Below are 17,740 nucleotides of genomic sequence, written 5' to 3'. Positions count from 1 at the left end.
CACTCCAGTAATCAGGCTGGGTAAAATCGGGGGGGTCTTCTGAGATGATCTCCAAAGTTGGGTACTTGCCAGTCGGTAGGCTTAATGCCAAAGACATTGGTTCGCAGCCAACGTTAAACATTAGGTTCAGTCTAGATAAACCCAAGTTGGTAAAAAGGAGACTTAAGAGAAAATATACTGATGACCATAATTTCTTAAAGCCATTCTATTTTGGGACTTTTTTTTTCGGACGAAGATAAAAAACTCCTGCTGACAATCATACAATAAGTACGGTGACTGTTCAAGATATCTTAGCTAGGAATGTCGAAAAATAATCGATATATTTTTTGTCCGATATTGATATATTGTGAGAATATCGATCGACCTTCTGGTTTGGAATGTCTCCTTCCTGATCTTCAAATGAATGTTTGCATGCGTCATCACATTCTAATCCTAGCGACAAACTCTTATCAGTTTCCTTTGCCTATCTTTAACTGAATTAATTAAATGGTCTCACCGTGAGGCTAAAATTTCTATATATGGAAAAAAATCCTGATAAAAGTAAAAAACTTGCATTTGCACTAGAAGGTACCGACAAAAAATTCATAAGTAAAATATAAAAATGATACTATTAATAACTTAAGCCTGGCGTTTAAAGATAAGAAAATATACCGAAAACATTAATCATTTAAAACCTTTTCTTAACACTTGAAATATTATCGTGTATTAAATGCTATCAACAATATTTATAAAAATAAGTATCTGCTAGCTATCATGATTATTAAATATATCTAATAATAATCGTAGTTACTGATAAATTTTCACCAAACAATTATTACGTCATAGTTAAAAGTAGAGTTGCATTAAGTCTGCCAATCTGTCAATCTACATAAAAGAAAAATATTTAAGTAAAACGAAATTTAATTCACCACTTCATAATTAATGTCTTATATTTGATATGATCTCTCACCCTCTCTCTCTCTCTAATACTCTAAACCCCATAAGATAATTTGTTTTAGTAAATGTTATTGAATATATCATAAGGATATTATTAGTAGATATACAAATAACTATGATTTGTACAAAAAAACAAGACGTAATGTTTTCACATCATTTTGTCTCATTCGAAATATCCTATCTTAGTATTTTACATCTATATATAACCCAACTTTCAAGTATCAACTATTTTCAATTAACATTATCTATTTCTTCTTTGTATTTATTGGAATTTCGAATTTTGTAAGCATAATGTATCAAGAACTTTTATCATTCGTCGTTAATTTGAAGAAATCGGCCGATGGTCAAGATGGATTGTTTTTAGAAGTGTAATGCTCTCTAATTATGCTTAAATAAACCAATTGTTAAAAAGTGGTTTGAAAGTCAAATTCTCAAAAACTCGTGAAAGTTCTAAAGTACCTGAAGACGCTGAATTGAAAATTGAAGTCGAACTTAAACATTATGAAGTTCAGCTAATCTGAAATCGATACGTTTAAGTCTAATGATGAATGCAAGCTGTCGATACAAGTTAAAACTCCATCAAACTTTGTTTCATGCAAATGTTTAAGTAGAAATTCTTAAGTAGGACACATCGTATCCTTTTTGTCTGACACTGCTCTTTAAGAGACCTACCAGCTCTGATAATTTCTGGCCTGGTCAAGCAGCACTTTGCTCCTCACAAAGAAGTAAAATATTGGGCGATTCTTCGATCGCTACTTATTAAAGAAAATCCTCAAAACTTATTTGTGAACCTTCTAACTAACTAGACTTTAAACAAATAACTAAACGTCTCAAATATATAAATTTAAAAAAATTTCAAAGAAATAACTGAAATAAAGGGAACTAAAAGGAAAGTATTCTTTGTTAGTTCTAACGGACAAAACAAATATCCCTTGCTACTAAAGAATCTCTTACCTTCATTTTCCTCTTCTTTTCTTTCTTCAAAAAAGTTCTTCAGCTTGGATACTGATACAGTGGGCTGTTTTTGCTCTTCGGTATTTTGTTCGCCTTGTGCAACTTCGATTTCAGTCTGGGACTGATGTTTTTCCACTTCTTCTTCAGTACTATTCATTCGTATAATTTCTTCATTGCCAGAAAGCGTAACGTCTCTCGATTGTTCCTCCTCCTCGGTCTCTTTGAAGTGCTCTTCTGTCACCTTCTTCTGTTGACTCTTGAATTCCTTGTACTTTATGTATTTATTCGTTTTTGACGTTGTTGACGCTGATCTAGATACTCCAGAATATGCCGAAGGAATAATTGGTATTGATGGTTTCGATTCACGGAAAGAAAAGAATCGCGTAAGCTTTGACACTGATTTCGGTTTAGGTTGATCTTGAATCTCTGTTGGCGATTGTACCGTAGTATCTGGGGTAGTTTCGTTATATTGGCTAGTGGACTGTTCGTTATCATTGCTGATTTTAAGCTGGTTGCTGGAATCCTTTAAGGAACTCAAAGATTCAGTAGACTTGTTGAAACTACTATTGCTTGCTTCACTGGAAATTGAATGTTTAAGTACTTCATAGTTTCCGGTTGTAGTAACGATGTTGTCTTCTCGTTGAGCGGCAACCTCTATTCGTCGAACTAACCGTTTGCTAGGCGAGTTATATGGTAATTTAGCATTAAGAGTCTTCGACAATTTTTGCGTTTCCGCTATGAGCTCAGCCTTTTTTTGTTTAGTAGTCTCACAACCTTCTGGGTCGATACTAACGAGAGCTTTAAACACCTCAAACAATTGTTCCAGAAAAGCTACATGTGTTTCCTTATCGTAATATTCGTAATAGTTGAGGTGAGTATCTAGTTTAACCACTTCTTTTTCAATATCCAGTAAGCTATTCAGTTGCAAATTAGGATCACGAAAGAGCTTGTAAGTGAGGGCGTGTCCTATCGACTTCGATCTACGACGAAAACTATATTGCTCCGAAGCTGATTCCACGTAAGTTGTTTGATTTTCGTAGGCATGTACTAAATTTCTCACTTTGGACTGGACCACTGGCTCGTTTACATCCTCCATGGTGTTTTTTTTTCACTTCACACGCGAGAAAAACAATAGTTCGATTGCTTTAAATCACACGTAAACTAAAATAATGATTTCTGTTAGGTGTGAATACGTGAGCCATATAGTGTTTATCGATATGACAGGTAATATAACATGTTATCTATAAATATTAAGAGGAATAAGCCGATAGCGGAATATAATCAGTTCTAACTCAAACAAATGTAATCATTTTCGATGAACATGATTACTACATGGATGTTTAATTGCTAAAAACAAAAATATACATAAAATGAAACAAAAAGAATTGATTAGATTATTGAGGTATTGTTTCACGTAAATTGAAATAATGTTAAACAAACATGTAATCTTTTAATAATTATGGTGCAAGCTACTAATTATGCTGGGACGCTAATCTGATTCACTACACAGATTAATATCAGCTTCAATAAAATATAAAAGCTACATTTCAAAAAATGTATTTACTTTCAGATATTAGTTAAAATTGCATGATATTTTTCAGATTTTCGAATACAGCATTACAAAACAGAATTAAATAAATAGAGGTATAAAAAATATTAATAAAACTAAAGTCAGTTTATATTGTCCACATAATATGGAAATGTTTTGTAAACAACTGCAATAGTAAATCAAATAAAATATTTTTAACAAAAAAACTTAACTGGTTTCGAAAAATATAAAAGGAACTCACTAAAAATTAAAAAATAATATGTGTGGTAAAAACATCTGTGTTAAAAATCCAAGTTTGATTATTTTTTAATTTTGAGTGAGTTCCTTATTTATTTCTTTGAAGTGGGTTTTTTTTGTTGAAAATATTTTATTTTTCTCTTTTTAGTGTTAGATATTTACTGAATAAATTATTTAGGTTACTTTATTTAATATTACAACGGGTAAACCAAGTAAAGGTGTAGCCTGTATGATGAAAAATAGGAATAAAGAAACAATAAATGAAAATAAGGAACGCTTCAGGCCCCGTAGTCCGGTATTAACGATTACACCATAAAACAGCTGTCTATAATATTTCTAGGAGGTCTTATATGATACAGTTACGGCTTAGAGATCAAACTTGAAATGATTTTAGCACTGAACGACTTTCGATTTTCCGTCAATTTAGCTCAGCAATAACATTATACACAAATACCTGATTATTTTACATAAAAAATATGTGGAAACTTTATATGTGCCTTTGAAATTTAAGAGTTTCCCTCTATTCCTCCCCCTTCCCCCCAACAGATCTTGGTTTGGTTTCAATGAGACCACATCGGAAGAACACTCTTTCGAATAAAGAAACGATTGAAAAACGGTCTACAATTGTCGGAAAAATCGGCAAACATACGTTAAAAAATATATATACACCCCAATAGAATATAGTCTATTCAAAGTTTTTTTAGTAATGCGTAATGGTTATTTGTGACGTCGAAATATTGCAATATTGCCGCATTAACTATGAGTTTTAGTTCATTTTGGCTTTGACATATAAAAAATTCTAATCTAAATAAGATAATTGAATAAAATGTTATCAAATATAATTTATATTAACATTATAGCATATCTAAAAACTACAGTTACTTATACAGCCACAATAATTTATAGGTAAGAGTTAAAATCTCTCATCACTATTGCTTTCAAGAATTTTTCATGCATCTGACAGCCGGTCGCCGTCTGGTTGTCATATGTACGCTAAATTGTTCAAAATATTAGTTATAATTATTACAGGTTATAAACCGGCATACATTATTTTTGCCTTTTGATTATTTTGATAAATTTTAAGTCGCTCCATAATATATCATATTACTTTGTTTGAAAATGCCGAAAACAATAGATATTCAGGGTCACAAATTGATTGCGGCTTTAGTAGGTTATTTCGAAAAGGAACGAGATAACGAAGGCCTTCTTTTGCTAATATTAAATAATATAAGTCCCTACAATTTTATTGAAAATGTCGTTAGCGGGTTGTTACTGGGCTAAATGTTACACTGAGTACTGTGAATAATATCGCTTACAAAATAAAGAATAATACGTTAGATTCACCCAAGAAAACCCATCTACATACAAAGTGGGTGACGAATCTTAACCATCTTGATATTGACCCTATTCGAAACCAAATATACGAAATGTATAAGAACAGTAAGTACACAAACTATTTTATCGAGATAAACATAATTTAATAACATTATTTTAGAGCAAATTGTCTGTCTGAAAAGTATACATAAAAGAATTAGAGATATGCAGCTTTTTGACGGATGTAAGATATCCTTTTATACACTCTTACAGGGCATACGGTTTAAATGGTGTAAAGATCACCCTCGGAGAGGTTTAATAGAACTTGCAGACATTACCTTAAAAAGAATTAAATGTTTAAAGGCATAAAATAGGACCAAGGAAGATAAACTATTTGAATTTGTGTATCTTGATGAAACTTGGCATATTTGGCAAGACGGTAACAAAAAAGTGTAAAGACTACAAAAAATTATATAAAAAGGTAAAAATATATATAAAAAAGGTATAAATATTATATAAAAAAGGTATAAAAAGAATTCGATTAGGTTTTGTTGATCATTATATTTATTAATAAATAATTGCAAATATGTTGATGGTCGAGAAGCATATTCTAGCAAAAATTGTTTGGATATGTGGAAGGAAGCACTCTCAACCATAACACCTTGGGTTTGGATGAACTCGATTAGACATACAGAGGATGTAATTATTAAATGGTGGAATTTTGAACATGTTTCAGATAGATTATTAATTAGCAGTTTAGTGATTGAATTGGATAATGAGTGGGAAAATGATAGTGAGTGAAGGAAACTTTCAGGGTATGTGATAATGCTGTGCAATGCTAGAAATTCCTGAGATAGAGTGATGAGAGTGGAAACAAACTAAAGGTATGCACATAATTAATTAAATATAACTATAAAAAATGGTCTTGTAGGGCATGAAGGATTTATATGCACAGATATGATTGTAGTTGTTCAAAATTAAACATGAGAATTAGGTTACAACGTATGAGGAGAGAATGAATACTGACTGTTTTGTAGATATGGAAAATGCATTAAACAGAATACAGTGATCAATTTTATGAAGAATGGTGTACTGTAACAGATAGTACCAGAAGGAATAAAATATACAGTAATACTAAGATGACTTGACAAGTAAACACACCATTAAAGGAAATAAGAACTAAACGAAAAAAGTAAATATGCTCTCGAATGAAAGTAAAATACATTTCTCAGATATACAATTTTTAATTAGGTGGGTTAGGCCTCCAGGAGTATACCACCACACAAAACACGCGCCTAGAAACTCTACCTCATGGATGGTGTGAAAAAGAGTTAAATGTAAACAAAACGAATCTAACCGACAAATTATTATAGCTGTGTGTTAGTTGTAGTTTTAAGTCCTTCGATAATATATGTAATTCGGCAACATTGGAATATTTCGACGTCACAAATATCCATGATGCATTACTAAAAAAACTTTGAATATACTATATATAGAATCTCCTCTTTTTTCGATGTCGGTTAAAATATATATTTTATAACCATGATAACAAAAATCTGAAGAAACAAACGCTTGTCACACCAAGTACAATATATTAACTTTCAGTGCTGTTTGATTCTGTAGAAATACAGTTATAAGAAAATGTTTACCGTTGATATATGATAAATATAAAATATTTACTCCCTGAAATAGCTGAATAAGCTGAAAAGAAGTAAACCTGATATACCCTGTAATTATAAGAGCATGGTAATTGAGTTACTACTAATACATAAATGATAATAAAATATAAACAGGAGAATTGGATGAATTAAAATATGTCTTCAGAAAAAGAAACTTGCATGATATGAAAAATATTAATTAAAATATAGCCCTTTTTGTCAGTAACAATAAGAGTACATCATTCTATAATTATAAAAACTAAAATTTATAAAAATGTCGGAAAAGCAAGAATCTCACTATCATGTTTAACTGTTTTGACTTAATAGATTTAAATAATATTTAAATATTTAATTATATATTCATTAAACTCTTTTCAACCGATGTTTAAATTAAAATCGTCACAGATCGCCGGTATGGTTGGTATCTCTATTTATCCAAGTCACTACTTATTTTTCATGGTATAAATTGTTTAAGTAAGGTAAAAGTTTTTTATTTTATCCCCACAGAAATCAAAACATAACTGTGGTATATATACCAGCAACTAGCATGATACTTTAATAATAATTTCTCGAAATAATTCTAAAGCCTTATATATTAATTATGCAAAGCTTCAAATTGGAAGGTAATTTTGAATTAATAGTTAATGGAAATGTAATGGCCACACCTCAAGTAGTTTAGCGTCATTGCAGATCAAAAATACTTTAAACATTAATTAAAGTTTAAATTTAAAGCAAAATTTCTTTGCACCTGGCTTGGCAGAGGTATAGGCGATGGGACAGTTCTCCTACTGTTGCAATAGCCGCGGGTTCGAATCCTGCTGGAGCATGGTCGTAAATTTATGTTTGTGATTGCTTAAAATTTGTGAATGTTCTAGGCAAGAGTCTAAAATGGCTGGGTAAGAACGGATGTATTCTGGGATGATTTCTAAAGTCGGTCACTCGCCAGTCGGTAGGTTTTAATGCTGAGGACCGTGATTCGGAGCTCACGTTAAACTGTAGATCCAGTCCAGACAAACCCATAGTTGGTAAAAGGAGACTTTAAAATATATATAAAAAAATCTTTGCACAAAGTGAACAAAATTGTACTCACCAAAGTCTACTAAATCAATAATTATTCACTAAATTTCATTAAATATTAAAACATATACTGTAGAGTTATTGATAATCGTTATAGCATTAAATAGCAAACATAGCATTTTTTTTTTTAAATTAATTAAAATTATCTACAAACACAATCTATATATAAATACTTTAATTAAAGTGGTGTTATAGAATTATATTGGGTTCTTTTCTATAAATATGTAATCTTTATCTTCATCAAAACGATTACATAAGAGACTATGAAAAAATATTATCAACATTCCGTCACTTTTCACAGAAATTATATATTACATGAATAATATCCATATAATATTAATTTGTTTTATCCACGTTTTAAATTATTTTTTTAATTTATTTAATTTAAATTTTTCTCTTCTAATTACATTTCTCTTAACATTTATCTTAAATATTAATCTAATTACATTACAATTTTTAGTAAAAGAAAGATAATAAAAATGCAGTTTCGATTCAGATATTTACAATATACAAATAATAGTATCATAATAGTAAGTCGTCTTTCCTGAATAAATATAAATTGATGTTTTATATAAATAACATAAACAATACTTTTCATAGTTATAGTCATTTAATGTAGTATTAAATATCATGTAATATATATAAAATATTGTCGTGTTATATTATTTTGAATTTATTCCTAATACAGCTATTAGATTTGTTGCGAATATTATTCCATCTTTATCTGCACAGAAGTAGATCAGACACATACATTGTGTAACCCATATATCATTTTGAAAAAGCAGTATACTAAATAATATTACGATTTTAATAAATGTATTTAGGCTACCTTGCTAAGGCTGCTAATTCCTTGTAAAAACAAAACATTCACACTTATCTATAGTATTCATTTATGAATGTACCTTAAATTCAACTATTAACGAGGATATACACATCACTAGTACACTACATCATGTTTGGCTAAATTTCGAACTGATAAATATGTCAAGAACGATATATAAAAATGATATTTTTTCGAACTTATTTTATTTGCTGTGATTTTGTTTATATCCAAAATCTTATATCGCAGATTCTATAGATATTTCATTAAGAAATGTATATTTACGCGTATGTATATACAGCATAAACAAAGATACCTTTAAATAATACAAATTTGTATTATCAGATTTGTCTACATTCTTGCAAATCAATAGAAATATGTGGAAAAATCACCGACGGTAAAAAATAGATATTTTTGAAAGTATTTGTTCTGCATAAATATAGAAACTATAACTTGATATTTTAAACATTGTATTTGTTCGCTGAACCATTATTTTCTCATTACTTTATAAAATCTTCGAAGTATTAACTAATCTAATTCATTTAAGCGTAAAAAGTCAAGATATTTTCATTTTAAATATGTAACGATGCTTCAAATATTTGTTAACTCTATTTTTTTCTAAAAAATCGTTTCAACTAATGCCATAGATATTACATTATATAGATTTTCTCTTGATTAAAAAACATTTTATTATATTGCTGTGGCTATTTGGATTAGGCTCTTTGAAGATACTATTTTAAGATTATTATGTTATGTTTATTATTATTATTATGCTTATGTTTTCAAATTGATCACTACTCAGCACTAGAAAATACTAAGATATTTCAATCTGCATTGAGGAAAGATAATATTTTCATATTATAAATTTGCTAAAATTTTCAAAAATATTTATGAAATATAATATAGTCTGCTTCTGAACAGCTGACCGTTTTATTTGGTTTGATCTACTCGTATGTTTACTCTATTGTTACAATGTACTCCATCTTGTGATACTGTAATCCTACCGCGATTCAATTATACCTTGCCCCTGAGACACACTATAATAAATTTGTAATTTCAAAAAACTCGGAAGTTATGAAGGTATTCAAGTAAACTTTTGATATTATTTTAGGCCTAATATAACCAGTAATACGGTTTTATGTTAAATAATAAGAAAAACCTAACATTTGTATACGCACAGAAGAAATGTAGAAGAATGAATGTTTCATAATATTCGCTAACAGGTATTACCTTTAAAGTGGTATAAGTAGTTTGTAGTTGTTACTGCAATAGTATAGTTGTATGAGTAATTCAAACGTATTTAATAATAATATTAATTAGCAATAATAATATTAATAATTAAAATATAAGTCTAATAAGGATAACAAATTAATAATTAATTTCGAAAAAAAAAAATATATATATATATCTACTCATCTTATTCTCATCTCATCTAGCATTAATTTTATTTTCACCGTAAATCTTTCAAATTACACTATCATTAATATGTATTTGGAATTGCAAAATGATATGTCTCTTTGGATAATCTGATGATTCGAAGATTTGAAAATATTACATAAATACTACAATAAAATTTCTAGTTTTTAGTTTAATAAATCTATCCTTTGTTTATTTTCACGCCCGAATTTTGTAAAAGAGACAGAGAGAAAAAATACTTCAAAATCAATTGAGAAAAACAGCATGAAAGCTTCTCTTCCCTGAATAAACACATGTTTAATTTATTTTTATCTAATATAGTAGTACTTGATACTAAATAGTGAAAATGACACATGGAAATGTAAAATCTTACAAGATAACGTCACAGAAAATTGATTGAATGGTTAGTGCCCAATGCAGGTTAAAAAAGGATTCTAAAAACAAATTTAAACTTCAAGACAAACTGATTAAAAATAATAAATAATTCTGAATAAACCTAAAAAAATTGTGAAAATCGAAGAACAATTTACTTTTGGAACTAAATGCTTGGAAACTAAAAAATTAGTGCAATTATTGTAATTTATCAAACATTAATCCATATAAAAAAACAAATTAACAATATAACAATATATATATATATATATATATATATATATATATATATATATATATATATATTATACTCTGGTCTTCAGTAGTCCAGCTAGTCGGCTAATCAAACTGGCTGTTACTATAGTATGTTATATGTGCTAAAGATCAGCAAATAATAGACACTATTTTCCTTTATATATCATAATCTATGTCTAAGTGCTGAAAATGAAGCATATTACTATAAAAGCGAGATTAATTTGTTTGTATTTTCTCGATTCTTAAAACACAAAAACATGTACGTGTACAATTCAAGGAAATCATAAATAGTTCAAAATATCTATGGTACTTACAACCATTTGGTAATTCGATATTTTAGATTTCTTTTAAATTTTGGTTCATTAGGTCACGAAATTGCCGCTTATTTTTAATTGCGCAACAAAAATAATTAACATGAATAGCAACATTGTTAATACCTTTTTGTGGATCGTTATTGCAGATTTTCATAAAATTTCATTAAAGTTCGTTTGTAAAGACGCGACGCTCTGAGTTACTACTTTTTCTTGTTCAGTTGATTTTACTGTATTGCTCAACCTGAATTTCATCAAATGGTGAGATTGTTCACAGAATATTTTAGTTTTCTCTTTATAATACCCATTTATTATTTTATTATTTGTTATTTCTCCATTATTTATTTATTTATTTATTTATCTTTATCTGTTTTCTTTTTTTGTTTGTTTTCTGTATCTTTCCCATAATTCTTAAATTATTATAAATTAAAGTCTTATACAAAGTTTACAACTATAAAGCATGAATTACAACTTAAGCCAACAATTCATGGCAAAATAGTCAAAATAACTGATGTGTAGGTATGATCTATTAATAATTAGAAGCATACATAAACGCCATTGAAAGCGGATACTATTGGCTCTTAGTGGCAGCATATCTAACGTGCTTATCATTTGCGTTTTCCTTGTTTCCTTTGCGTATTGCAACTTTATCATAGTCAGAGCTGGAGAAGTGGATAAACAACAATAAGAGTGTTGATTAATTATTTATTTGAGATATTAGCTTTACCCTAGCTAAGCCTACTAACAATGGTGGCAAGATCTTATGCGTCTGCTTCTCTTGATTTAATTGCACGTCCTATTGTTAGTGTTAAAATGGAAGATGGTTTAATATATTTCCAGCTGAGTTTAAAATGTATCTTATATTACCGACCACTGTTTTATGGGATATTATTTTGTATACAATATATACAATATACAGTATTAAGTGAAAAATAGAGTGCAAAACATAACAGCAAATAAACAAACGATATTTTATTCTCAGCTGATTTTCTAATGTTCTCTAAATCAACAGGATATAAAAGCACAAGTAATTTAATATTTTTCTCTGTTTTTCAGATTTATGTATTAACAGTTTATTTACTAACAGATTATTTGTCAACCCTATGATTTATTATCAACCTTTATTACACCTCGTATCCAGTTATCAACCCCATTTATATCATTATATAAATACAGTAGTACTAGCGAAGAGAATTTCAGAATTCTATATAAAATAAAAAGTTTTCATGATAATAAACAATTACAAGTTTTAAATTGAAATAATCGTTCTTATTTTTTTATTTGGAACTGTCCCATCCAATATTTTCCAATTTAACGTCTCGCTGTTGGCAACACGGATATAAGCACAAAAACTTGTTAGGCTTTGGTGTTTTATTAATAACGCGATATAAACTAGGAAACTGTCATAATATTGTGCGACATGTAGCCGCAAAAGCCAGTAAAACTGTTTATGCACGGTGAAACTTTTAAAAGTGAATTTATGACGCACCGAGAAATTTATTATGCAACTCACAGCTTAATATGGTCGAAATGCATTTAACTATGATATATAGATGTTAAATATAATCAAACATTTATATCGTTAATAATTATGTCAATAAATAATTATTTGCAGTAATATGTTACATATAGTGGAATGTATTTTAACCAAATTAGTGTTTTTATTGATGATTTACTATTAAAGAACAAATTATTTATTTGTTATAATATAAGAACCATTCAATTGTTTCTCAAGGCTATCTTAATATTTATAAAACTACTATAACTAAGTTTAACCTACTTATTTCCCTAAATATCAGATTATCACACAATTATAATATTAATATAATGTATTCAGTAAGTTCATGCAGCGCAATCCTGTCATCAACAATATAGGCAAAAAATTAATCATTTAATATTTAACCTTGCACAAAAACATAACTGCACATAATTTATTCAAAACAACAGTGAACTAACGTCATCACGATGTCGAATATGTCAAAATATTATTAGGTAATAATTAAAGATTGTAAAACGGTAAACGTTGCTTTGGCCTTTTCTTGTTTTGATAAATTTCAAATCGCTGCTTAATATCTATGATTATTCTAACTGTAATTGAAATCCATAAATCACGCCAATAATCTACCTCATAGATGGCATTGAACATAATTCTATTTAAATATATTAAAACAACTCTAAAATAGAAAATATTGTCACTATATAATAAGTTCTTTGGTAATATATGCGTTAAATGTACTATAATTTTAGAATAAATTATATTTGAAAATATTATTTTTGTTTTATTATTTTATTTATGATGTTATATATATTGTTATATGCAAAATTATGTCAAAACATGGACTAAAACTGAAAGTTGAGAGGACAACAGTGCGGCGTTTCGACGACATAAATTTAGAAGAGGTGAGTTCACTTTTTATTGAATGGACTATAAATATATGTAACAATTGATATGGTTAATTTAAGGAACCGTGGTTCAGAGTCTACTTTCAGCAGCAATTCTAGATCAATAATAAAGCTTGGTTGTCAAAATTAAGAGTCTTAAAAATGCTTATGTTCTCTCTCTCTGTCTCTATTATGCATTCAAACTATATAATTTTATAAACAACATAATGTTTTAGTATATTGGTTTAAAAATATAATTTAGTCGGCTTGGTGGCGCAGTGGTTAAGGCGATGGCTCCTACTGCTGCGATAGCCGCGGGTTCGAATCCTGCTGTGGAATAGTCGTAAATTTATGCTTGTGATTGTTTAAAATTTGTGAGTGTTTTAAGCAAGAGTGTAAAATCCGACAAGGAAAATAATCCCAGTCACGCCAGTAACCAGGCTGGGTAAGACCGGATGTCTTCTGGGGTGATTTCTAAAGTAGGTCACTTGCCATTCGGTAGGCTTAATGCTGAGTACCGTGATTCAGAGCCCACGTTAAACTTTAGGCCCAGTCCAGATAAACCCATAGCTGGTAAAAGGAGACTTTAAAATATATATAAAAAAATATTCTTATCAATATAACACTTATTTAAATGATTATCATGAATACATGCAAGCACCTAATATTTTCAATTGCACTGATTATTTTTATTTCAACAAATTCTATTATTAAAGAGCATTTCTACTAGTTAAGTTCACATTTTAAATAGTATCAACTGGGAAAATTCCTTAATTGCATGATATGTAGTCGCGAAAGTTGACAAAGCTGTATATGCACCGAGCAAGTTTTTAAACCAGATTTACGAGAGTTGGAGAATATTTATTATTATGCATCTGAGTCTAACGTAACAAAAATATCCAGCGCAAGCTTACATTATGTAATTTTTCTCCCCAATTACTTTGAGCAGTAAAGCAAAAATAACCCGTAAGAAATTTTAATTCTTGTAAAAATGCCCTGAATGAATTTGAACTTAAAAGATGTTTCCAATGGGAAAACTTTTTTTTATTATTTAATTAATATATTGTTACTAGTCGTTTCCGTCTAACCTACAATTTGTCTTTATAACTTAAATCTAGGTATATAAGTAGGAAGACCCATCGGCCCTATCTCAGTCACTGGTGAAATAATGTTTATACATGTCATTCCTGAATTTTTTAATATATGCACCTCACTACACAACACTACACAAGATCAGCTGGTTTGATTCTTTTGAGCATGTGTCCTGTTCTGGTGGTATCCAATAGTTGCAACACTTCAATATTCGTGTGAGAATGGAGTCTTTCCTCATGCCCTTTACTTCTCTTGATTTATTGATTGACTGTGGGTATCTGAAGGTCTCGATATAGGTAATCAGTCCTATAGTATTTGGGTGTACCTCTCAGGACTTTGTTCTGAAAAATTTGTATTTTATTTATGTTACTCTTTGGAGAACATCCCCATAATTGAACTCCGTATATCCATATACATTTCAGTAATTGCTTATATAATAGCTATTTATTATGTACTGATAATTGTGATTTTCTTCCAATTAGCCAGCACATTTTCAGTGCAATATTTCAATTCCAGTTCTTGTTTTTTTCTTCTATATATGTTCTTTCCAGCGAAGTTTTTCATCGAGATTCATTCCGAGATATTTAGCGTTGTTGCTATATGGAATGATAGTATTATTTAATGTCATGGGTGCTTGTACGGTCTGTTTATAGGTGAACTGCACATGTACAGATTTACTTTCATTAATTCTTATTTTCTAAGCTTGTGTCCAATTATTTATATTGTCACTTGCCTATGGTAATTTTCGGGACGCTTCTTCACTATTGTCTCCCACAGCTATAATCGCAGTATCATCAGCCAATGTAGCCATCGTAATATTTTCCGTTTGTGGTATATCACAAGTGTAGAGTAGATAAAGCATTGGTCCCACTACACTTCGTTGTGGTATACCTGCTTTAGCTTCTTTTATTGTAAAGTAAGCTTCTTCTTGTTTGACTCTAAACATTCTTGTTGTAATGTATGATTTTAATAGTTCGGTGTGTTGTTTTGGTAGCGTTTTCCGTGGTTTATGAATAAGGCCTTCATTCCAAACCTTATCGAAAGCTTGTGCTACATCTAAAAATATAACTGAGCATACTTTTTTACTTTCGTAAGCTTTTTCAATAACATCTGTTATTCTGTGGACCTTGTCAATTGTTGAGTGTTTGTTAATCAACCCAAACTGGTATGTGTTGGTATTAGGTTTTTTCTCTCTATGATCAATGAGAATACTTCATATTTAAAAAATGCAACCACGCGAAAAATAAACGGATATGTGAAAAATAAATTGAAAAATTGAGGCGCCTAAACCAGCTCGGTCGGAACGTGTCAAACAATAAGTATCAAAATAATAATGAATCAGAATCAATGATGTGAAGGTTTGCATCTAAATATGTACATTATGGAACACACGATTGAAATTGCAACTTTTATAGCACTTTACATTATTAATGATTATATTTATAGGAAAAACAATTGGTCCAGAAGCTTGCGAGTTTACCATTAAATATGCCAGTATTCTGATTAAGTGCTCAGAAATACGATCAACGAAGAACAAAGTACGCTATACTGCAGGTAATGATGGAATATTGTGCGCATGCACCAAATATTTGCGGTCGTCCTTTCCCCACCTACGGTGAATAATCGACCATTTTAAAATGAACCGTTGGTCGAGTGTAAACAGATAACCTAGAATATGTAGATTTATAAAAAAAATATAGTATATAATTATATAAAAAATAATTCTTAGTATTGTAACATACATAACATTTATAATATTAAAATATCCAAACAGCTTCTATTTTGTTTAGAATGAGAATATTAAGCGCCCAAATTGTATATCTTGCCGATATAGCTACAGATTTCAAAACGATAACAAGAAGCAAAGAAGACAATTATTCTTTTTGTTTAAATAAAAAGGGTGCAAAGGGTATAAGAGAAATAATATACAATTGTACTAAAGGTAATATTAAATCAATTATAAATTTTATTCATGTTTTGTTGTAATTAACCATCTATTCGTTTTCGGTCAGTAAATGTACAATACGTCAACTAAAAGATAATCATTTGCAAAAATTGCGGTAACTGATAAAAATGTCTATACTTCAATCATGATATATTTTCGTAACAATTTATTAATATTTCTTTTATAGGTGAAGTTGCTAATAGTTGTTGAGGCAAAGCTGATGAAAGTTAAATTAGAAAAATCGAAAAAATTGGATAGGATTTTGCAGATGCCGGAGTAGAGGAGAACCACACTTTGAAAAGATCAAATTTACCGTAAGAGTTTACCTGAATCGAATAAACAAAACATATAACATTAATCATTAATGAAACCCTAACGATCTAATGACTACTACTCTGAAGGTGGAGGAATGAAACGAACATGGAAAAAAAGAATATATTTTTATAAAAGAGCATAGGTAAATAAATTTTTGGTTTGTAAAAATGATGCTATATTGACTGGTGACTTTTTTCAGGTGAAAAGTGCGATTGATGAATTATATATACATATATGGTTTATGGACTTTTCGTAAATAGCATTAGATAAATAATCTTAAATAATATTAGATAATGAATATCAAGGCTTTATGTTAATATAGTTTATGGACTTTGTCCAAAAATGTTCAATATGACGTGTTTATGTAAATATGGTGCATGGAGTTGATGTAAACATATTAATCATATATATGATATGATATCAATATAATCTCTCTCTATATATATATATATATATATATATATATATATATATATATATATATATATATATATATATGGTCTTTTTCGCTCCGTTTTAAAGATCTGTAATAAAATGTTCTAATAGAGCATGAGTTTTTATTTTCAAATAGTTCCCAATTCTTATTTACTCCGAAAATAAAATTACAACACCCAATTACTAAAATGTACATTTTGATTAGCATATCGTGGGACGATATACAAAGAAAAATATATTAGAGTAAAAATTTTAAACACCTGTTACAAAACAAGGTATATGCGCTTGCGTAGAGTTTGCCACGAGAGCGCTTCTTCACTCAGACTATTAATTCAAATAAATGAAAATGCGCATGTGTTAAATTGAAATTACTTTCAGTTTACAGTACCTTGCTTCTAATGCGTCAAGGGAGGCCATAACCGGTCGTTGGGAAGAAAGAAGATCGGAATTATTTCCTGAACTAGAGTATCATTACCCAATACTTTATTTTTTCTTTTTCCTCAAAACTACTTTTTTGAGATGGTAGACATAATATCTCAAGTTTTACTAAATCAAGTTACTTAAAATTTAGTATAAGCCCTCTCTATACATTCTAATTTGTTTACTGTAATTTGGAAGAAATAATTTTTTGATTTCCTATTACTATAAGATTGTAAATTTTTAACTTAATTT

General features: G+C 29.3%; 1 protein-coding gene and 1 long non-coding RNA gene across 43 annotated transcripts in view; one reads left to right on the top strand and one right to left on the bottom strand.

Annotated features, from left to right (window-relative positions):
- Positions 1–17,740, bottom strand: part of LOC143197268 (uncharacterized) — a 51,466-nt gene that overhangs the window by 31,758 nt on the left and 1,968 nt on the right. For 27 of the 41 annotated variants that reach the window (XM_076405746.1, XM_076405579.1, XM_076405666.1 and 24 more), the window contains exon 1: positions 1,891–3,118. In XM_076405746.1, the coding sequence (XP_076261861.1) occupies positions 1,891–2,986 (1,096 nt within the window). In that variant the 5' untranslated portion in view covers positions 2,987–3,118. Of the gene's footprint in view, positions 1–1,890; positions 3,119–17,740 lie in introns of those variants that run through there. The other 14 variants (XM_076405900.1, XM_076405794.1, XM_076405813.1 and 11 more) reach the window with 2 other exon arrangements.
- Positions 16,013–17,008, top strand: LOC143193867 (uncharacterized). Of its 2 annotated transcripts, XR_013005119.1 has the most exons (4): positions 16,013–16,315; positions 16,386–16,448; positions 16,506–16,775; positions 16,833–17,008. It is a non-coding gene; the product is annotated as an uncharacterized LOC143193867 (long non-coding RNA). The 2 variants fall into 2 exon arrangements; XR_013005122.1 differs by lacking the exon at positions 16,386–16,448 and having other exon boundaries at positions 16,015–16,315.

This window comes from Rhynchophorus ferrugineus, unplaced genomic scaffold (assembly GCF_030347505.1).
Source record: "Rhynchophorus ferrugineus isolate W39M unplaced genomic scaffold, kcgeb_rfMv2 rfM1, whole genome shotgun sequence".
NCBI lineage: Eukaryota > Metazoa > Arthropoda > Insecta > Coleoptera > Curculionidae > Rhynchophorus > Rhynchophorus ferrugineus.
This window is presented reverse-complemented; position numbering and strand designations above follow the sequence as displayed.